The sequence below is a fragment of the Drosophila subobscura genome, chromosome A (assembly GCF_008121235.1).
Source record: "Drosophila subobscura isolate 14011-0131.10 chromosome A, UCBerk_Dsub_1.0, whole genome shotgun sequence".
NCBI lineage: Eukaryota > Metazoa > Arthropoda > Insecta > Diptera > Drosophilidae > Drosophila > Drosophila subobscura.
This window is the reverse complement of record NC_048530.1, coordinates 18,394,644-18,417,978: the sequence shown is the minus strand read 5'-3', so window position 1 is coordinate 18,417,978 and position 23,335 is coordinate 18,394,644. Positions and strand designations below refer to the sequence as shown.

The window sequence follows — 23,335 nt, the reverse complement described above, 5'->3', positions numbered from 1 at the left end:
CTCTTTCGCACACATAGTTGGGACTCGCTCTATGTGCGGAATGTCTAATGAAGCCACATAAATCAAGTGGCAGCAAACCAGAAAACATTGCAATCCTCACCAATGCCCAATCTCTGTTGCCATGCCCCCATGGGCTTGCCTTCATCCTTCATGGCGGTGGACTGGACTGAGGTCTCTCCTGGTCAGTGCCAGGGCTAATTGAAATTAAAAATGTTGCCAAGAAATAGCTGCAATTTTTTTTGTTTCATTCGATTGCCAGGACAAACCCAACAAAAAAAATAATGTTACCACTGATTTATGCTAATGCACGAGAAAGAGAAAAGGTCAAAAGAATAACTTAAAGTTACTCAAAATGTTGTAATGTTTGTGGTAAATGATTCAAGATCAATAAGGTAACACAGATTTCTCTTTTCAGCATAGCCCTGAAGGTTTTGTAGGGCTGTGATAATTCCGATCTAAATAATTGGAGTCCGCCTCTTCATATATTTTATTTCGATTTCTTTGTGGCGAAGCTTATTTCCGCACCGACTTAACGGAGAGGAGGAACATGTACGAAAATTAAATAAAAGCTAATGGCGATTCCGCCTCTAGGACTGCGGCTTGGACCACTCCACAGAGAGGATCAGGTGATCGTAGCCATGGCCGTTGAGAATTTCGATGGCAGCGGCGGCATCCTGGCGGAACTTGAAGTTAACAAAGGCAAAACCCTTGCAGAGCCCAGTGTTCTTCTCGCGTGCCAGGTACAGCTTGTTGTAGGGTCCGATGTTCTTCACCAGCTCCTCCAGATCGGCCTCGGTCATCGACTCGGGCAGGTTGGAGATTCGCACAGCCGAGCGGTCGCGGTCCCAGGCCTTGCCTTCTACTGCAGAGCCATTGGTCGCGCAGCCGCCCGCCTTTAGGAACGGCGGCACATACTTTCCCGTCTTGGAGGTATCACTGACGGCTGCGGCTGCCGCCGCTGTGGCCTTGCTCTCCATCAAAGTCTTGCTGTCCATGGCAGTTCCCTTGTAGGGGCAGTTCACGGACCAGTGTTCGCCATTGCAGATGCGGCACTTTGCGATCTTTTTGCCCGGCTCCTCCATCTGAGGCTCGTGGGCCTGCTCGAGCTCCTTAGAGCTAAGGAATACCATGTGCACCTCCTCGGAGACCATGGTGGTCTGTGAGCATGGACCGGGCTTGTCCTCTTTGGAGTCCCCGAACTTCAACCAATTGCGACGAAGAGCCACGACCTTGGGCACGGTCTGCTTCTGAATTTTATAGGTGCGGACCACCTTCACTTTCTTGCCTTCCTCATTGAACTTGTACTCGGTGACGTATTTGAAGTTGCCATCAGTGTGCACCTTGGTGGGTGGCAGCCCATCCACGTAATCCGCAGCCACCTCATCGGCCCACGAAGTCTTCATTGATTTCATTTTGGTTTCTAATAAAAACAAAAATTCTATTGCAAAACTTAATTTATATTTTTTGGAACGGAACTGCTTGAAGGCTTCGGATACTTTAGCAAAACATTTTGTTATTTTCCCTGCTCTTTTCTTACCCAAAAAATTTATTTTGAATTCTTGATAGCTTGATAGCTCCCCGATGCTTGACTGGAAACCTAGTGCTGAATATTTAGAGTTATGTTGCGACGATTGCTGCGATGAGAAATATGTAACAAAGTTTTCAATATTGAATAATAATCATCAAATATAGCCTACCCATGCCTATGCCCAACAGATGATAATCAATCTAATATTAAATTTTAAAATAAGTAAACAATTTCGTTGGTTTCTGGCAGAACCTCTTAGTCTTTTATGAAAGCGTCTCTCAGGTTTCTGCCTGGCACCCCCGAATCGATTGATATCCCACCCGAGGAAGCTCATTGGAAACATCCAGCCATCATGTTGTGTATATCCTTTATTTGGTATTCGAATTATTTATTTCTTGTAATATTAAAAAAAAAAATGACAATGATCACATAAAATATTTTTCGCTTGTAAATTACAGAATTTTCTTGTCATACAATACAATATTATATATACTCATATATATATATTACTATATATATTTATTTGTTGTTTTATTTGTATTTATTTTAGTGTAATTATGTTTATCATCATAATTTATGACTTCATTAAGTACAATGCATTTTTGAAGCCTGCTATTTTTCCATACTCTTTTGCTTTCCGTTTTTTTGCTTTTGGTTTTTTGTTTTCTTTTCTTTTCTTTAATTTAATTTAATTGTTTAAAATTCGTCTAAATTACCATTTGGTTTGGGTACCCCTTCCAGCATCTCTCTCGCTCTCTGTGGGGACCTATTTTGCTTCTCTCACCTTCCTTTTCTTTTAGTTATTATAGTTAATGTTATGATTAGACGTAAGACGATACAAAAAAAAGGTGACATTATGTTCAACTACTTTTTTTGTTACTTAAGTTTACACAATTATATTAAATATGCTTTGGGTTTCTCGTTATTCTTCGTTTTTGAATGTATTGCACTGAATTGTAACCTATTTATTTCCATTGATTTTTCCCCAGTATGTTTTCGCTCATTGCGTGGGCGGGGGAGGGGGAGGGGCTCGGTTAATGCCTTTTGCCAATAGCGGCAATTAAAACTTATGATCCTACACAGACAACCACGCATATTTATTTATATATTTATATTTTGTGTGTGTGCATGCTCTTCTACGGAATATTCATGCATTCATTCATGAATGTACACACAGATTTATGCATGTATTCCCTGCTGCCATATACAATTTACTTAGTTTTGGATATTCTCTTGATATTACACACCACACACACTTTTTTCATTACATTTTCAATATTACAGTAATCACAAAAAAAAAAAAATTTAACACGATTACATCCTCTAAACATTAGTATTGAATATAGATTTTCGTTTAAGTTTTTTTTGTATTATGTTTTTTCATTGCCACTTTTGGTGTTTGACTTTTTCCCTAAACTAAACTTACTTTGAGGGAATAGAACTTGGGTTTGCGGTTGGGGTTTCGGGAGGGTGAGGGTGAGGGTGGAAGGGGGTGATTAAATAGTTAAGAACATTATCCATTTTGTATGCAAAAAATTGACCAAGACATCAACACCAAACAAATGCCCTACAGTTAACATATACAATGTACGAGTATGTACGGGTTTTAAACTTCCTACGCCTAAGTTTATTTATGTTTACGTTGCTATAACTTCTAGTTTTTTATTTTCTTTTAGTATTTGATACAGACAAAAAAAAATGTTAATCGTAAATCGTATCTATGATGAATATTATTACACACGTACTTTGCTTTTGCTTTTGCTTCTGCTTTGTTTAGGTTTTAATCTTTTATACAGTTTCTATCAACACGACGAAAGCGTCTAGGATATAGGATGTGCAACAGCTCAATCTAACACTAGGAAAAGAATCTGTCCGCTTTCCAGGAGCATGCGAAATATACGTAGATCTCTAAAGATCCTTGGGCTGGGAGATGCCTCGCGCCACAATTCTTATAGTCTGTTTTGTGTCGGCACTTCTCCACTCTATGCTATAGGTAGATATATGTACACTCACGAACCCTGGACGGGATGGAACATCGGGGCTACCTGCTCGTTTAGATGGGTGTCGGCATCAGTTTGCCGTAGTCCTGGTGCATGCTTGGCTTCACCGAGTTGTAGACAGTGCGCTCGGCGTCATCGGGCAGGGCATAGACATCGGGCGGCACGCAGAGCGACTGCAGCTTGGAGATGTACGAGTCGAAGTGCTCGTGCGGATGCGGGTGCGGATGATGTCCGTGCGGATGTCCGTGCGGATGCGAGTGTGGGTGGGCATAGCTGACGGGATGATGCACGGTGTAGGCATGATGCGGAGGCACCGGCGGTGGACCCGGTGGCGGGCCACCACCGGCACCCGTCCCACCCTGATGACCGTACATTCCGCCACCAATGTTGCCGCTGCTGGCCGTCGGCGGTGGTGGCGGTGGCGGCAGCAATGTGGAGTACGCTGTGGCATGATCGCTGCCACTTCCGGCCACCAGTTGACCCCCGGCACACACACTGTCCAGGCCATGACCCGCCACCACCTGACCGCCGGCTATCGAGGCCGAGACAGACACCGAAGTGGGCGGTGCGGGTGGCGGCGGCAAGCGCACGTGCTCCAGCAGCGTGATCACATTGTTGCGCAAACTCTCGTAGTAGTTGTTTAGGTTGGCATTGGGCGGTGCAACGCCACCGTCCACCGGGGCATGCGACATCATGCCAACGACATTCGTGTTTGGGTTGCTGTTGCCGGAGCCAGGCGTCAGACTGCTGATCGAGTGGCCCAGATCGTTGCTGCCGTTTCCGTTATTGTTGCTGGAGCTGGTTGCGGGACCTGTGCCGGTTCCGCTGGTGGAGCTGACGCTAGCGAAGGGCGATTGTCCGCTGGGTGAAGCCATGGTCACATTGGAGGAGCGCTGCTGCTGCTGATGGCCGCTCAATGGAGAAGCCTCCTGTGGGATGGTAAGAAGAAAGGTTCCGGGCGGTGATTAGAGAGTTGTCTTGCAGCTAACAGTGCTGAGGGGTGGATTGAGACTACAACAGGGATGGCCATAGGGGAAGGTTTTTAATAGTTTCTGCCAATTTTTGAGATCGATTGTGGATGTAAGTATAATTATATCTCTAATTGCCAGAGTTGAGAATATATTGATGGATGCCTTCAAAGTAAATCTGCTTCGCATCGAAGGTTAGGGCTGTTCCCTTCAATTGGAATGTGGTGGCTGGCCACAGCCCACATGTGGAGGGTTGGACTTTTCTACCTCTAAATATTGTACATAAATACATTTTGCACCTCGCTAACTCACACTCCCACTCCCACCCCTACGCAGACCCACTCATGAACCGTTATGTGCACATATGTAACTCTGGCAAATTGAAATTCCAATAAGAGCGCACCAAACACCCACACACGAAGACAAGAACAACAAATAAGGAGTGGGTGACAAGAATGAAGAGCAAGACAGAGGCACAACAACAATAAGAGAAGCAAATAAGAAAAAAACGTCAGAGGACGAATCATCGACGAAGCCGTCACGAGCACAAACGAGAGGGAGAGAGAGAGTGGATAATGTGGGGTGCGGGAAGGCAGGTTCCGTTATATTTTTTTGTTCAGCTTTTCGGAGTTGTTTGAGCTCGCACACAGACGCACATGTACATATGTATGTCCCCACCTTCCCCACTGTGGGGCCAACAAAAGGTTAATGCTGTCTGCCTTGGCCTCTGCCCGTGCTCTGCCCGTGCGCTGCTGCTGCGGCAGCGACACTGCTTGCGCTCTGCTTGTGCTCTGCTTGCTCCGATGCTTTTGTGCTACTGCTTGTAGCTTTACCCTCGCCCACCATGCTTGTTGGCAGCGCCACAGCTTTGACCGTAGCACAGTTATTTGTTGTATTTCTTTTTGTTGCTGCTTTCGTTTTTTTTCTTTGTCCGTTTTAGGAGCAAATCGAATGGTGTTCTGCGATTTGCTGGGTTGCTGCGTGTTGGGTTGGCGCCTCGCCTCTGACGGGCTGCAGCTGCTGCCTGCGCATGACCAGCATCACTCACACCAAAATACATACTGACACACACACACACACACTGTGGTCTAGGGACATGCGTGTGTATGTGTGTGTGTGTGTGTGTATGGGAGCTTGTCGCTTGCGTTTTAGGGGTGTGTCTGTCTCCTGCCACCTCTCCACACTCCTGCTACCTAGTGGAATCTGATTCGCTGCCACAGATGCAGTGCGGATGCAACGTCACCGATTGGTTGGCTGTCACACTCTAACGGCAAGGGAGGGCTCCTGTTGTCAAAAGTGCATTTCGGGTTGAATTTTAAATTGAAAGTTTAAAGTTGATTCCGCGCCGTGGAACTGTAAATAAATCTTGCTGCAAAAATTGATTTCATTTGCTTCTCTCTAACATTGCAGATCTATAGCTCCAGTTCAGACCAGGGTTTAGCTACTAATTTAAGGACATGCAGCAAAAGGACTTGTCACAATAGTTCATCTATCAAGCTGCAATAAATTGTACTTGTTTTGTGCACTTGTGTATTTTATTGTCTGAATATCGCGTTTAAGCGGTTTTTAATAGTTTGTTTTAAGCCAATAAAATATAATAGAAATCGGACCATCCGCCATTAAAGCTTACTCTCCTCATTTTAAGTCAAAAATTGGAGAAAAAGTGAATGGTGAAATGATAAAAGTTGTTACTTTGTTGTAGTACTTGTCTCGACTTCACTGTACATTTGTGCTCATTGTCTCAGCCTTTTGTCGGGTGCTTGGGAGACGTCCTTGAAAAGTGTTAAGACAAAACTCAGGTGCCGATAGACAGTACTTCGGGCAAAACAAGAAGAAAGAAGAACTAACAAAAAAAAAACATTAAAAAAAAACTCGGGGGAAAGAACTCCACTCAAAGTCTCGTTTTGAGCCAAAGTTTGTGCTCGGCAAAAGTCTGGCCGAAACTTTCCGGGGCGGTAAACTTTCCCTATGACCATCATATTATGCTACAGGGTGCACTTAGCCTAGTTAGATTTATGTACTAGTGTTTGGTTGGGTTTGGTTTGGCTTGTGTTTTTTTTTGTTCTCATAATTTGTTGCCGTCAACGAACCTGAGCCTACATACCCGATCGCTGGTGCTCAGCTGCGACTCCATCGCATTGATGTCGGACTTGAGTCGCATCATCTGCGACTCGACTCGGGCGTTCTCTCGCTGCAGCTCGGAGATCTCAGCCTCAAGGGTGTTCAGATCGTCGCTGCCATTGCCCGATGCTGTCGCCGTGCCGCTCTTCTCGTTGTTTCCATTGTTGTTGTTGTTGTTGTTGTTGTTGCTGCTGCTGAGACTGCTGTGGGCACTGTTGCTGCTGCTGGTAACTCCAAGGCCAACATTGACATTGAGTCCAATGCCACCCACGACGCCGCCAACAACACCCCCTGTGCCGCTCATGACAATGTCCAGGCCGCTTCCTCCTGAATGGTGGAGCCGCATAGTTGCAGGGGAGAGAGAACGGTAGGTCAAAGGACACAGTTAGTGGGTGTACACGATAGCGCTCTCTTAGGATCTAGTTTTGTTTTTCTTCTGTTTTTTCTTTGCTTTTACATTCTTGTCTCTGGCATTCCACGGGTTTTCTATGTGCGCGTGTGCTAGCAACTCAATCGGAGCGTGTGTGGGTGTGTCGGTGGGTTGTGGTGGGTGAGTGAGTGGATCATAGAGTGCGTGGGACAGAGCTGAATATAAACTGTGCACGTTGATCGCTGAATGCAGAGAAAACAGACAAAAGGTTACCACTGAAAGTGGAAGAAATTCTGGGAAAGGCTGCCACAGAGTGTGAAAATATTTCCTGTTGAAAACACTGCATTTAGAGCACATTCAAATTATATGAAATTGCACTGCTTGCAGGCAGAGAGAGCGCCTTTCCATGAAACAGAATGGAATGGAACGTTTATGTGAGGCAACGTTCAGTATTCTTGGGCAACTGCTTGCAGCCTAGGACACAAGAATGTACCCTTAAACGAATCTATTTGAAATATTTGTTGATCACAGTTTGTGCCTTAAACATCGAGTGGGTGCCTCGCAGTCTTTAAAGTTCATAGAGTGGCTATGATCTGTGTAGGTGTGTGGTTGTGGCTGTGAGTGGTGACTGGATTGGGATTGGATATGTGTGTTTTTTCATTATATGCATGTAGTTTGTTTGTAGTTATGTATCTTCGTGGCTTACCTTGATCGACAGACTCTCTGGGAATATTTGTATGTACATTTTTGCTGTGGTTTACTTTGAATTTTTGTTCTTTTTGATTTTTGTGTGTTTTGTTTAACAATTTGTGGCTTGTTCGCTTTGCTGTGTGTACATACATATAATGTATATACAACATTTCTCCATATACATTCATTACATGTAATATATAATGTTTTCTTTTTGGTTTGTTTGTTTGGGGGAGGATTTCTGCTTTTGATTTTGTTTGCTGGTGCAATTGCAGTTTCGTTTTTCGTTTTTCGTTTTTTTCATTTGCATTTTTCATTTATTTTTGGTTGGTGGTTGTGGTTTCAGGTTTTCGCTATTTCGGACTGTTTTTGATCAGTTTGATTTTCTATCTACAGTAGATACTCGGCACCGATACAAAATGTTGCGTAATCTAAAAGAAAACGCCAACAAAAACCATGAAACGAAACGAAAAGAAGGAACACAGAATTAAATTAGAATTAAAACTAGGAATTTAAATGGATTTGTTTTCTTCTATTGTTTTCTTTCTCTTTTTGACTTATCTTCTTGTTTGCTTTTTGTTTCTCTTGTTCTTTAGACACACACACACAGACGGCCACACCTCAAAGGATATGCAGCTGTGTGTGTGTGTTTAGAGATATCAACGGGTCGATCGTTCATGTTATGTACCGGGTTTATAGAGGATTCATCTTGGTTGGTTTGTGGAGTGGGGTTTTTTTGTTGTTGTTATGGGGGGAATTTTGGTGTTGGATTGTTGGGGTTTTGTTCATAGCCCGTATCCTCTCCTCTTCAATTTGAAAACGATAAATTTTTAGTTTTGAATTTATAAATCCTATTCTTTTTGTATTTATTCATTTTTTGTTGCATTTTCCGAAACCAAAACCAAAAATAAAGTGTCTCTTCTTTGAATATAAGTACTTGTAACTCATGTTTTTAGCATTACGTTTATCTATTCTTTTTCAATCTTTTGTATTGGTATTCTTTTTCTTGACGTTAGCACACGCACACAAAACTCCAACCGAAAGTTATTTTTCTTTTTTTTTTACTAAAATCTGGCAACAACAGAGAAGAATTTTTGGCACCCTTCTGCAAAGACAATGCTCAGTGGTGATTTTTTCAATTTTAAATATTTTAACATGTTTGGAAAGACATTCTTAGGATTCTTTTTAGGATTTCTTGGTGGAAGCGATGGTTCAGATCACAGGATCTAATTCTAATGGAACTGTCAGCAGAGCTTTGAAGGTAAAATCATCTGATGGTTCTTTGTACAAGAAATTCGAGGCCTATTTGAATTTGTAATGCATTTTTCAACATTTAATTTGGTTGGGTTCGGCCTTATCATTCTCTGTGTGTTTGCAGACTTTATGCAAATGCCATTATGACCCAACCTCTGCCCTGATTGAGTGGAGGTGGGGTGGTATAATGGCAGTGGGCCCAGTTCATAACAGAAAAAAAACGCGCAAGAGAGAGATGCAGAGACAGAGAGAGAAGGAGAGATAGAGAGATATTGAAACTTACCTGTATAACCCTTGGGATAGACCATGGTGACCTCATCGAATTTGGGCTTCTTGATGCCCTGACCGCCCACAGTGGTGCACGCTGCAGAAGCAAAAGATAAGAATAGAAAAGAGAAAAGAGGAAAGAGGAAAGAGGAAAGAACAGATGGGAAAAGCGAGTTTGGGATCATGAAAGCTTCCTGTGTGATCTGTTTAGGGATCTTACCGTCGAACTTCATGGCGGTGGCAGCCGCCACAGCGGCCTTGTGCTGCTCCACAGTGCCACCAGCCTCCAGGACTCTCATCTTGTTCCGATTGGCTATGGGACAACCCGAAGCACTGGAATGCACAGAGAGATCCATTTGTCTTATAGAAAACTATTCGAATATCGAACAGGCAACAGTTGAACTCACCTTCTGTGGGAGAGAAACTTGCCGGTGGAGTGACCTGAGCCATCGCATCCTGGTATGGGACACCTCAGTGGCTCCGAGTCCTGGCCATCGCGCGGCTTGCTCTTGGGCTTATTGGCCCGAGGACAGCCGGAGAGGCTGCGGTGCGATGAGTAGTTGCCGGTCACATGGCCAGAGCCATCACAGCCGGGCGTTGGGCACTTGAGCTCCTGCGAGTGCGACTGCAGATGATTTCGGTCGGAGCGCGAGCAGCCCGTCAATCTGTGGATGGTGCGGAGGTGGATGGAAAAGGGATTACTGCCTGACCCAAAAGTATTAAACCAGGCCAAGAGTGCTCTTGGTCAGATAAGATTGCGCTGTGTATGGGTGGGTGGGATTTCGCCTGTGTGTGTGTGTGTGTGTGTGTGTGTGTGTGTGTGTGGGCTAAGACTTTGTTCTTGAAACTTTCAGTTTTAAAGTTTCATTAAACCATCTGCCATCTGTCTTGGCGTGGGCGGGAGTGGGGTTGTGGGACTAAGACTTGGGACTGGTTTTATGACCGCCCTGCGTCCACTCTCCGCCACTAATCATAAATATTAAAGTCTCTGATTTTCCAGCAAGCTTTAACGACATTTCAGGTGTCGGCACTGGGACACTGTCCGCTTGACCGATGGATGTGAAGTGCACGGCAAAAAATGAGCTTCGGATATTTTCAACACTTTTTTTCTGCATCCTTTTGGCAGGCAAATATTTTTGTTAAGATTTAGCAAACTCTCAAATTTATTTGCAACTCAAAAAGTTGTCCGATGCATATATTTAAAATAGTTTTTGCTTATTTTTTTTAAGTGTAGTAAATTTTGGCAGCGCGTGTTTGTGTCCCATAATTGCATAATTCATTGAGGTGTGCGCCCTGAGGTCCATGCTGACCGCGTACTTACCCGTCCTTGGTCTTGTCGTGCTGCGGTATGTGCTGCGGCGGTGGCATCGAGTAGCAGGTGGCCGGGCTGGGTGAATAGCCGCCGGAAACGGGCGTTGGATAGCCGCCGGGGCCCACCGCCGTGGCATACGGATTGCTGCACTGATACGCGGCTGGACCATAGCCATGATAGCCAGCCGGTGGATAGTCCGATTGCACCACCATGCCGTAACCGGGATGCGGCGAGTATCCTGAAAGCACAAAGGGAAATCAAATTTTATTTTGATTATGATTTATTTATTTATGATTTGATTTTCGCTCATTGTTCACTCACCGCTGGGATCCCTGTACGTCTCGATGTAGTGTGAGCCGCCGCTGTCCGGCGTGGATTCACGGCTGTAGGGCCGCGGTCCACTGATGTGTCCAACCAGTCCGAAGCCCAGGGGTCGCGGCGGTCCACTGAAGTCGACGGGCTCCATTTGGGGGGAACGCGGCGGTCCATTGGGGCCCAGAGCGCCAGGCGCTCCGCTGCCAAAACCCTGGGCATGACCCACGACAAGGCCATCGGCCCCGTACTGGGGACTGGTGATGATGCTGTAATCCCAACTAATGAGTGATCTGGTTGATGCTGTGCTGGAAACTGTCGCGTGCTCTCTGCTTACCTGTGTGGGAGCCGGGTGACACTCAGGTCCAGGGTCTGTCCCTGCGGACTGGGCACCTGGGGGCTGGCTATATTGGGGCTGGCGCCCGGCTGTGGGCTGCCGTTGCCCATGCGCTGGTTGTATTGGTTGTGGGAGGCTGGTGAATTGAAACCGTGCGGACTGGAGGAGGTCACCGATGTGGACCCGGATAGGTCAACCGCTGGCGCTGGCACACCACCCACATTCGGTGTGGGCGAGGAGCTCTGCTTGCCGTGCTGCTGCTGCTGCTGTTGTTGCTGCTGTTGCTGCTGTTGTTGCTGCTGCTGCTGTTGCTGCTGTTGCTGCTGCTGCTGGTGGTGTTGCTGTTGCTGTTGTTGCTGCTGCTGCTGCTGGTTCTGATAGGCGGCTGCGGCGGCTGCCGCCTGAGCAGCGGCCATCTTCACGGACAGATTGATGGCGGAGAAGCCTGGCGGCAGGGGTCCCATGGTAGGATCGTAGTGGTACATGGGCCGCGGATATATCGGCCCCGCACCGCCGCCATTGGCCAGCTGCTCATCGTGCTCGGCCTTGGCCAGCATGAGCTGCTGCTCCTGCAGATACTTTTGCTGCTGCACCTGCAGATCGTCGGCGCTTTGGGGCAGATAGTGATACGCTGCCGCCGCCGCCGCAGCCGAGGCTGAGGCAGCTGCCACGCCCGCCACGGACGCCACCTGACGCTGTCCATTGGGGCAGCAGTTGGGATCGTATCGCTCGAAGCCGCCAGCTCCACTGGACACTGTCACCGCCGACACGGAGTCTACTGTGGCAAAGGCGGGCGCCCCCACCACCGATGCGCTGCTGAGGGAGCTGAGCGAGGTGGGCGGGTGCGGATGTGGATGCGGATGTGGGTGTGGATGCGGATGCGGGTGAGGATGCGCCTCGTAGGCACTCCTCGCCGTTCCCGGCGACAGTTCACTGGCATTCGCTCCACCATTGCTACTCAGCAGCTCACCGCCGACGGCGTAGCGCATCTGCTCATACTGGCGCTCCTCCGCCTGCTGCTGCTGCTGTTGCTGCTGTTGTTGCTGTTGCTGCTGCTGCTGGTGCTCCGTGTGGTAGCTGGCTGAGGGATCGGGGCCATCGTTGCCCTCATTGATAAAGGGTCCGCGCTGCTGGTGCAGCGTATGTTGCTGCTGCTGCTGCTGCTGCTGCTGTTGCTGCTGTTGCTGCTGCTGAACGTGGTGGGCGTGTGGATGGTGGCTCTGTGGATGGGGAGGACTCTGCATGCCCACAAAGCGACTCAGGTGGGGGGCGTGCAGATTGGCATCGCCGCCATTGGAGGTGGTTGTGTTGCCACCACCGCCGACACCGTTAGCTGCCCCACCGCCGCCGGATGCAGTGCGAGCCGTGCCCGGTGTCGTGGATGCGCTGGCCGTCACACTGGATGCGGGGCCGGCGGCATCGTTCGCCAGATATGAGTGCATTGGGCTTTTGTTGTACTCCGATTTGATGCTCGCTACAGGACTGTACTCCGACTTGATAATGGGCATTGTTGTTCCACTCAACTTGCTGTTATTGTTGTTGTTGTTGATGCAACTCGTATTGTTGTTGTTCAGATAGTGACTGGAGGCGATCTTCAGTTTATCCAATGGATGCAGCTCCTTTTCGTGCTTCTCCAAATCCGCTTTAAACGTAAAATCCCACAAAAAAGGAGATGGCCAGAAATTAAGCGAGATAGAGAGAGAGAGCGGGAGAGTGTAGAGAGAGGGAGAGAGATAAAAAGAGAGAGAGACGCGTTAAAAGATCATTCTTCAAGCAATCGAAATCAAGCGGTTTCGAAATGTCAGCTTAGTGGTTCTGTGGTTCTGTCGGTTCCGTGCACTCAATGGCCGCATGGACGCACCTGTTCGATCAACGTTCGAGGAGGGTTCGCTATTCAGACGACGACTGGCTGAGCGACGGACTGCGCGCGGACAGCCGGAGAGGCTGCGATGCACACTGCGGTGCGGCTGAACGTGTCCGCGTCCGTTGCAGCCCGGTGTGGGGCATTTCAGTATCTGTTCGTGCAGGGCCAGCACTGTTCAAGTCAAATTTGGATGTGCAATTTGATTCGAATGCGATTCGGGCCGGGGTTTTCAATTCGTAAGAGTGAATGGGGAAATTAACGATTAACGATCAGCGATATTTTCAACGATTTTCACAACTATCACAACTACAACAGCAACAGGCAGAAGAGAGAGAGGCACACGCAGACAGACAGAGAGAGAGAGAGAGAGAGAGATAAAGAAAGAGAGACAGTCAGGCGTGGAGAAAGACCGACCAAAAGAGGCAGAGAAATGAAGAGAGAGAGAGAGAGAGAGCCATCTAACGGAATATCAAACAGTGCGAACCTAGAGCTTTCGCAAAACAGTCCACAGCCACATGCAACTACACAAACAGGGAGAGATAGAGAAAGATAGAGACTAAGAAGAAGGTGGCAAAGAAGTAGACACTCTAAACAGATTGTAGAAGAAGAAGGAAGAATGGATTCTAATTAAATTCTGGTAAATAGATATGGACAAGGGAGGAAACGTCTGAACAGAAGATGAATGTGATGAAAAACTGAGTGGAACTGAGAAGAATGGTACATTGCGTAGAAATTGCGACGAATCTACGAAAAGTTTAATATAACAAAGCTATTTTTAAAGATAGGCTGCTTGAACATATTTTTTAGGAGAGATTACAACATAAGTGTTATCCAGGAAAATAGTTATGGAACACATTGGTAAAGAATTGCTTTTGCTGAATAAATTCCATTTACAATGTTACAGTTTTTCGCAGACGTTTCTATGGGCTGCCATGGAATTTCAATATAAGTTACCGTGGAGATAAAAGCATTCAAGCAAATGGTTAAGCTGTATGTAAACTCCCTTTAAAATAGAAGATATCTCGAATTAGAAGGTCATCTAATATAGGATAGAAAAACATCACAAAGTGTGCTGAAAACAAAACGAAGAATACAAGCTCTGCAAAAATGGAACTTTAAAGCTCTAAGAACCCCCGCACAAAAACACACACGCTTGATCAATGGAATAGCTTTCAGCTGAGCGATGCAGCAACGTGCAATGGGAGAGCTTTCAGCTCAGCTAGGCAGCAGCGATCTCACTTGCACTTGTGTAATGTGTGGGTTCTTTTTTTTTTTTTTTCGGCGCCGCTTTCAGGTAGCGTGTGCGCGAGAGCTTGCTCTAAGAAATACGGCTCAAAAGAACAGATTTATTTTGCTGGATCTAGGCTATAGCAGAGTATTTGAAGAAGTTGCAGTTTCCACACAAACAGTCACAGAAATGTACACATACAACACATGCTTTTTTTAAGAACTACGGGAAAGTAAAGCTCAGCAAATTCTTCGTTGAAGTATCAGAGAGTGTAAAGAGAGAAGGTGAGAGTGAGTGATAGACAATGTCAGAGAAACAGACAAGTAGAAAGAGGCACAGAAACAGACAGAGAGAGAGTGATAGATGGAGAGGATAGATCATCTACTACGCATAAGAATATCTAAACGGAATGGACAACTTACATTCTGTGGTAACCTTATCGCGCTTCGGACAACCCGATAAACTGCCCAGGCCAAGCATGTTCGAGAAAGAAAGAGAGAGAGAGAGAGAGTGGGAGATAGAAAGAGAAATAGAGATTGATTTCGCATAACGGCACAACACGGGATAAACGGTGCAACGGTACCTGCGATGATGCGAATACAATCCGGTGACATGTCCTTGGCCAGTGCAATGCGGCGTGGGGCATTTGGCGCCATCTACAATTAACCAATTAACAGTAAAAAGTTGAAATCAACGAAGGCGCTGGGGAAAGCGATTGCGATTGAGAGCAAGATGAACCGGAGAGAAGGGAGCGAGTCTGAGTCAGCGTCAGAGACACACAGAGTGAGAGAGAGAGGGACAGGGAGAGACAGGCAGAGAGACAGACGCGAGAGTGTGTAAGTGGCATGGATGGATGGCATGGCTGGCTGGAGCGAGCGGGCGGGCGGGCGAGCGATTTTCTAATTAATTATATGGGAAGCGACAGCGAGAGACAAGTTTGACGTTGTCCAAAACCATACCACTCTACCCACCCACCCCTTTGTAGCCTTTACCTACATATGCTCTACCCATAACAAACCCCACCACCCATCCACCCACCTAAATGTAGTCGCTTTCCATCCTTTCACTGCACGAAAAACCTCTCCAAAAAAGCAACCTTGAAGAAGAAATGCTGGAAAAGCGAACGTACGAATTCTTTTAGCCTAAATAATTAATTAAAATTTGATGGAAAACAGCTTTGCATTATTTACTTTAAAAAGCTCACACACACACTCACACATTAGACAGCCCTAGAGGGGGGTAATGGGTGAGGCTGGGGGGAACGGTACGACAGCTTTCAAAAATCAAACCAGACCGAGAAGCAAACCATGTCGTGCAGACGGAAAAACTTGGCCTTTTTCTAAGCGCGTATTCCTCTCAAGATAACAACCATCATACCTTCACGGTTCATATATGTACATACTTATACTTGTACATATAAGTATGTAAGTATGTATGTATGCATGTACATACTTGTGTGATATATCAGACAGTCGTGTCGGGTGGGTGGACGGGTGGCCTGGTTAATGAAATACTTTTCGAAATATTTTGCTCTTTCCAGGTCTTTGTTGTTGTGTCTATTACGTGGCCGGGCAAAATGTCAAACTGCAGCAGCCAGTGGAGAACACCATCCGGAAAAGGTAAAAACCAACTCGACTCTAATTAGAATTTAATTAAAATCAAGCAGCAGGGGAAGCAGCAGCAAGCAGAGCCATGGAGGGCCAAGTGTTTTGTGCATTAGAATATTTTCAACTAACCAAAAATGTTTGGGGAAAAAGCAGATACGGTAGGAGCTGGGAATAACCAGGAAAGAATGTTAGCCTCGCAGCCCGAAGCAGTTGATACACTTGCTTGCGAGATCTTCAAGATATATTTATAATATATTTCTGCACAGACTTTAGATTAGTGTGTAAAACGTGGGGAACGGAAAAAAAGGAAGGAAACAAGAGAGAAATTAGACAAATGGTAGACAAATGTGTATATAGTCAGACACAATACCCCTAAAGAATGAATATTTTTCAAGAGTTTTTGTTTTAAAGTAACTCTCATATTAATTTGTCAAGCATTTGGTACATCAATCGAATATTTTGAAGCCATAAAATGAACCTATCTTTATGGATTATATCGTTAACTTTCTCTATGCTCTGCTCAAAAAACTGATACACTCTGCCAGGATACAAAAAGAAACTAAAGCATGGAGTGAAGGCTTCATACACACACACACAGGGTGCTCCAGGGTTAAGCCTAATAAGCCACATTAGCGAAAGGCAGCAACAATAATGCCAACAAAATATGGAATATGAGTGCTTGCCACACGCTAATGACTTATTACGTGCCACACACACAAACACACGAACACACACACGAAACTGCCTCTATTTTAGAGCTTTAGAGCCTTCTGTCAACTATTTAAAAAGTCATTCAAATTATATGAATACCAAAGTCAAGCCAAAGAGAGAGACACAGACCCTACATACATTTATGTATATATATTCATGTTCAAGGCGGCGGTCCTCTGCAGCATATTAATGCCAAAACATAATGACAAAATAAATATGCAAAAGTGGTTTTGAAGGAAAACGTGCTCATAATGCTTTATATCTAATCATACACCCTCGTTTGCCCCCCGCACTCCGACCCACCAACAACTGACAGTCTGGTGGAAATTGTACAGCGAAATTAGTAAAAGGCAAAGCTCAAGGCCTTGCCAAGCCAAGGAGGCACTCACTCAGCCAGAAGATGTGTCTGTCTATGTCTACGTCTAGTTCTCAACGAGTGTGTGTGTGTGTGTGTGTGTGTATTGTGGTATAAAGGGTTTACAAGCCATTAGTTGTTGTTGTGTGCCCCCCCATTGTAGCCAACAAAATTGCTGCCCCCTGCCCCACTAGTCATACCTTATTCCCATACTCCATTCCATATCCCATACCCATTCCCACACCCATTCCCGATCCCATTTTCATAACGACAAAATCGCTTAATGTCTTTTGGCTGCCACACTCACACTCTCCACACGCTCGCTCCCATTCCATTCCATCCTCTGCATAGAGAGAGAGAGGAAGCGCATTGAATGAGCTGCAAAAAGGGTTTTATTTTTAGATATGACTGGAAGGGGCAAGAGGGGGAGTTGCTTAGGTGAAAGTCGAGTGCTGTGGCAGCAGTGAAATGTGCAAATAATAACAACAAAAGCCAACATTATAATAATGGTCATAATGTTGCTTATTACGCAAGCAGATTGAGTGTCTCTCTCATACGGAATTTTAATGTCTAAGACGCTGCCATCACAGCATGCCTAATGATTGGCTTTTTATTGAGCCTTTAACCAACCTGAACGTCATTTGGCCAAATTCCTTTTTCCATATTGTGGGAATAACTTTGCTTTACTTTCTAATGAGGGAATGACTCTAGTTCTTCCGAAAAAGAGTAGTCAAAGTCATTGCCGTTCGATAAAGCAAAGAGTTTATAAAATAAAACAATTGTCTGGCTACTACTCGCTGTTTCGATCGAAAGTCTCGCTGGTTATTGGGCGAGTTCTGAACACAGCTGTACTTTCGATGAACTCAAATTGAATGGTTCAATTAGTCTTCTGTGGTTACTCGTAAAATAATGTAAGAGTTGGAGTAACTGCTGGATCTCAGTGCTGCTCTTTGGTACACAGAAAAGACGCCTCTGGCTCATTCTTTGCTGAGTTGATCACAAAAAAGCACAAAAATGTTCTCTTAATTGTGTCTGAGAATAACCACAGATTTATCACCGCTTGAATTAGATCTTTCTCTATATAAATCATCCACAAAACCACACTCACACACGCACTGGGACACTCTCTCTCTTGGTCTCTGTCATCTTTTGGGTAGGGTTTGGGACGGGTTGAGACTGTTTTGGGGGGAAAGGGTTTTTGGGGGCTTTGTTCTGTTTTTGATTTTGCCAATTGAAGTGGTAAACTCAATGCAACAAGAAGTCTCGCTCACATCATCAGCCGAACGATCAGTTGAACCGTAACCGGAGACCAAACCGAACCACCACGAATCACAGTACTGTGATGCTGGAGCACAGTATGCCGGAATTTGATTCACACCAAAATCACAGCCAACTGTAAAATCTCGTTTACTATGCTTACTATGAAGAACTTACCGCGATTCTGGCTGCCCGGCGAGTAGCTGGGCGCCGGCGTCGATGTCGATGTCACTGATGCTGTCGATGTGCCTGCTGTTCCTGCTCCTGATGGCGGACTACTCGTGGATGGGGGTGTGGCAACCAGAGGTACACCGACAACACCTTCCCGGGCAATGTCCTGCATCACTGAGGCTGCCCGACTGCCCACGCCAGCCGGCTGCAGGATCGTATACTGTTTGGCATCCACCTGGGACCCACCATGACCCGTGCCCGTTCCTGGCAATGCGCCTGCCAGCGACTCCTTGGAGTTCTTTGACGGTTTTTCGCCCAGCTGGCTGGCTATGTCAAAGGCAGCGCGTGGTGGCAATGGTGACGGCTCCAGGCTCAATTGCTGCTGCTGCTGTTGACTGGCGGCGGCGGCTGCCGCATAGCCGTAGTAGGCCAATCCGGCGGCGGACTCTGCCGCTGCCGTCGCATTGTAGGCGCTCGACGTGTAGTGTGCATGGGCATGGGCCTGGGCCTGGGCATGGGCGTGGGCAGCGGCCGCATAGTTGCGTTTGATAAAGTCGATGGGCGGCTTGAAGGCCGAGGCGGCCTGGGCATACACATTGCTGGCGGCCTCCTCCAGATCCATGTCCTCTGGTCCACCACCCAGAGCTGTGCCCGTTGCTGTGACTGGAACCAGCTTCTTGCCCCGCTCGCGATCCTCGAGCGTGGCGCCGGCATTGAGGCGGGCCTGGTCATTCTCCTTCTGTCTGTGGAAACGTGGAAACAGGGATACAGTTGCAGTTGTTGTGGGAGTTCTGGGTGCAATGGCCTCATACTTTTGCTTCTCTTCGAACAGGTTCTGGAAGGGCGGTGGATTCTCGTCCTGCTCCTGCAATCTGTACAGATTGGCCCGGGCATCCGGCCAGCTGCCGGACAGACTCTTCAATGCCGCCTGCGTCTCCCGTATGAGTGTCTCATCATCCTGATCAGCATCGGCGGGTCCTGGAGCTGCTGTCATCTTGGTTATGCCGGCTGCTCCCACATTGAGGACGCTCGTCGGCGCAGGACTCTCGGGGCTGTCCGGTATGGGTCCCTGTTTTCGTTTCTTTTGTGGCAATATGTTGTTGTTGTTGCTATTGCAATTGTTGTTGTTATTGAGAGTGGAATCCTCATCGCGACTGCAGCGCTTCCTGCGCTTTATGGCTGTCGTCTCGAGATCACTGCTGGTATTGGTATTGTTGCCACCGCCGTGGTTGTGGCTGTGGCTGTGGTTGTGATTTTGGTTGTTGCTGTTGCTCTCGGCCAAGGGCGTGTCCTTGGTGAGTGGCCGCTTGGACAGCGCCATCTTGCTTGCCCTTCTGCTTTAAGCCAGTTCGCTGATCAGAAGAGATTCAGATTCGTATTTGGGATTTGAATAAAAATTTAGACGATTGATTGTGTTTGATAACGCGATGAAACTTGTGTGTGTAAGCGTGAGCGGCGGCGCCAATCAACATAATTTATCAACATCAGCATCACCTCAGCATCCGTTATCCCAGTAGCTTGAAGATCGCTTTGCCCCGACACCATACCAAACAAAATCGAACAAAATCTGAAGAGTTCTCTGCTAACATACAAAACTCTCTTATGGGGGGATCCCTAATTAAACTAAGTTTATATTTGCTACACATTTGAAACATTAAAAGGCTGCTTGCTTTCAAATACATATTTTTACACATACTCGTAATAATTAACGACCGCAGAACAATTTGCGGACCCTAAAGTTAAGCCTCGTTAATAACAAATGATTTTCTCGGTACTTCCTTGGATTTACATATTGTAAAATATTTATAAAAATTGTTTAATGTTTGCGGAATGAGAAATATTGCCTGAATTCAATGAAGATAGATTCCTGTTTTAATCTTTATCCGTTGAGAGTTCTGCTCTTTCAGATGCAAACACTTCATTGCTTGAGTTACAAAATGTATTAATGAATTATAGTTGAAAGTGCGAAAGATTAATCTTAAATTATTTGCACTTTTGGTCAATATACTAAACAAGTCTATTAATTGTATTCTGCTCCTATTGCGGTTCCAATGTTGCTTAGGTCCCAACTCATAATACACACAAATCCTACGAGGCTATGACCTAAATGCGATCCATCGAATATGAGTAAAACCCTTAAAAAATTCTCGATTGTCGTTTGCTCAATTCCTCTTGTTTTGTTTTGTTTTTTTGTCAATTTATCAAATTCTCAATGTGATTATTCTTGTTGCATTGAATTTCTTGTATATATTTCGCTTTTAGTTTCGGTTTTTTTGGTTTTCATTTTCTGCTTCGTTTGTTTCAATTTCTGTTTATGTTTTTTGGTTTGCTTTTTTTTGGGGCAGGGGCGGGTCAAATATATAGCTAAATAAATGAAGGGGGGTGGTGTTTGTTTTGGGATCTGTTCGGTTCTTTGGCGTTCTGAGAAACTCGAAATGTTTTAAGGGTTACAGAGAGAGACAAAATTGGCTAGGAGATTGATTGATTACAGATTCAAATATATATGAACTTTACCTATTTTGTGAATTCTGTTTCAGTTTCGACTTTGCTTTTCTTTAGTTTGCTTTCAGATTTGTTCGGATTCTGTTTCGATTTTCGATTGAGTTTGTTTGATTTTCGGTTTTTGTGTTTTAATTAATTTTGGAGATTGCAGCCTCGAGCTCGTTTGCATTTAAATTCTTCTTTATTAACACTTTCAGCTTGGACACTTCTGCTAATTCTTTTAAGCTTTATTTGTATTTTTCTCATTAGTTTTGTCTTCGTGTTTGAATCATTCTTCTGGATGGTGAATGCTGCTGTTGCTTTGCTGCTGAACTTGCTGCTGGTTGATATTCGTCTTCATCTTCGTCACATGCACACCTACACACACCTGCAACACACACACACACACACAGACACACAAGCACTTACACACACAAACTGACACCAGGTTCAACACAACAACAAAAAATAAGGAAAAACTACCAGAAATAATTAAAACTAGAAAAAGGAATTATTTGATCATTGGATTTTGGCACTCACTTTGGCTTGGTTACAATTTGTGTGAATTTCTCGACTTGGTCGACACGCCGCTGAGACGACTTCAAGGATTTAAGAGTTCAAAGTTGTGCTTGGCAGCGGAGGATCGGCTGTTGGTGCGTCGCTCAACTTTTCCGGCATCGGCGGCGTATACGCAATTTCAATTAGGCCGCGCACTTTCCACTTTCGGGCAAATTGTTGTTTCCACTATAATTTTCGGTTTACTTTTTGTTCGCTTTTGCTTATTGTTTCACTGCACTGTTGTTTAAAGCGGCTGCTTAGAGGAGGTATGTGGGCGGCTTGGGGGGGTTGGTGGACCGGGAGAAGGGGCTAGTCTATAAGCAGCACGACCTCCGGAAGAGTTGATTTTAGTTTTGCGCGTAGTTTGGAAAAGTTTGTTTTTTTTTGTCGTAACTTTGATGCCGCGCAAAAGTTTGAATGTCTCCGTGGCCCTCCTCACTTCTCTCACTCTCGGTGCTTCTTCGTATTTCTTTGTTTTCTGCGTCTTTCTTTGCTGCTCTCCGTGTCTTTCTCTGCGTTTCTCCGTCTCTGTCCGTTAATTTCTCAAAAAAATGAGGTTGCCCTCTGGGTCTGGGGCCGCTTTTCGCCGCTTGGGCGAGAGAATTGCAATAAAAGTCGTCTGTCTCAGCGAGGCGGCGGTGTAGTCCGGACGTCCAAAACCCGACTGCTGGATGCGTTTTGGGGTAATAAAATTTTACATCGGCAGCAGCGCGACCAGCTCGGTTGGCGTCGACGCTGGCAGAAGCAGCGGTGTTAGCGGAGCGCGGCGGCAGCAACAAGAACAACAACAACAAACAACAAAAAACGACGAACCAACGGAATGGTCGAACGAACGCATCGGAACACTTTGGAGCCTGCCTGCCAGCCTGTCCGGGGGATTCCCAGCTAATCTGCTGCTTCTGCTTTTCCTTTTCCTCTTCCTTTTGCTGCTGCTGCTGCTTCTTCTTAGCGATTGCACTCGGACACAGATACACACACACACACAGACACAACAGACACACCAGCACACACTTCGGCTTCGCCTACAATTCGTTTACGTTGGCGAGGGGGTTGGTTGGTCCACGGTCGGTTCTCGTGTGTGTTTCGGGTCGTGTCGGTTTTTGGTTCCGTGATGTTCCTTTCTATGCTGTTCCGCTTCGTTTTTGTCGTCGCGTAGCGTCGCGTCGCGTACCGTTACTCTCTCTTTTTGTGGCCCAGGAGGAAGGCCGACAACGTGCGTGTCTACCTGTTCTAAGTTCGCTGCCAACTGACAGTTTTCCCAAAGTTGTCGAACTCTTAGAACGCGATGAAAACTGCAGCCAAAAATGTTGTCGAACGTCGACGTCGACGTCGATGTCAGCGTCGCTGTTGCTGTTGCTGTCGCAGTCCAGAGACCGTCAGAAGACGGCAGCGTCAGCGTCGTCGCTCCGAACCAGAGTCGTGTTTTCGGAGTAAAAGCCGAACGGATTTCGTGGGCCCTTTGCCTTTGCGCTGGCCTCCCCCTGTGGCAGAACAGAACCACAGCCGTGGCTGGTAGCACAGTTATATGACAGTTACGGAGTCGGCGCACTGCTGCCAGCTCTGCCCACCCCTTGTGTGTGCTGTGGCTGCGACGTCGACTGAACGTCGACTGGGTTCTCGGGTTCGGTCAGAGAAATGTCTCCGAAAAAATCGCACAGACGTGGCCGGGTTGACGAAGGGCGCAGGGTGATTCCGGCGCATTCCGTCAGCCGCCCGCCACTCGCTGATTTGGCTTTCAATTTTGGGGGAGGGAGGGGGCCTCTCTAATTGTAAATTCCAACAGCGGCGGCAGCAGCAGCAGCTGCAGCGGTGGCAGCAGCAGCGACGGCAGCAGCAGCGGCGTTGGTTGCCCACAAATGACTTTATCCCGTCGTCGACTCAAGTCTAGAGTCCATGGACCATGGTCCGTGGTCCGTGGTCCGCGGTCCGCTGATCCCCGCAGTC

The 23,335-nt window shown here is 46.4% G+C and overlaps 2 protein-coding genes across 5 annotated transcripts; both read right to left on the bottom strand.

Moving 5' to 3' along the window:
* Positions 1–558: 558 nt before the first annotated feature.
* On the bottom strand, positions 559–1,438 carry LOC117900158 (eukaryotic translation initiation factor 3 subunit G-2-like). Its single transcript, XM_034810402.1, has one exon. The coding sequence runs from the start codon at positions 1,410–1,412 to the stop codon at positions 588–590; it is 825 nt and encodes a 274-aa protein (XP_034666293.1). The 5' UTR covers positions 1,413–1,438; the 3' UTR covers positions 559–587.
* An 831-nt stretch (positions 1,439–2,269) lies between these two features.
* LOC117900134 (neurogenic protein mastermind) lies at positions 2,270–21,497 on the bottom strand. Of its 4 annotated transcripts, none has more exons than XM_034810372.1 (10): positions 21,374–21,497; positions 18,359–19,704; positions 11,160–12,801; positions 10,832–11,091; positions 10,520–10,748; positions 9,606–9,863; positions 9,419–9,531; positions 9,215–9,295; positions 6,601–6,944; positions 2,270–4,457 (listed from the first exon to the last, which is right to left on the bottom strand). In XM_034810372.1, the coding sequence occupies exons 2-10, from the start codon at positions 19,671–19,673 to the stop codon at positions 3,582–3,584; spliced, it is 5,118 nt and encodes a 1,705-aa protein (XP_034666263.1). In that variant the 5' UTR covers positions 19,674–19,704; positions 21,374–21,497; the 3' UTR covers positions 2,270–3,581. The 4 variants fall into 4 exon arrangements, with proteins under 4 accessions (XP_034666263.1, XP_034666271.1, XP_034666254.1 ...); XM_034810380.1 differs by lacking the exon at positions 21,374–21,497 and having other exon boundaries at positions 18,359–19,095; positions 19,165–19,782; XM_034810363.1 differs by lacking the exon at positions 21,374–21,497 and having other exon boundaries at positions 18,359–19,782.
* Positions 21,498–23,335: the final 1,838 nt, after the last annotated feature.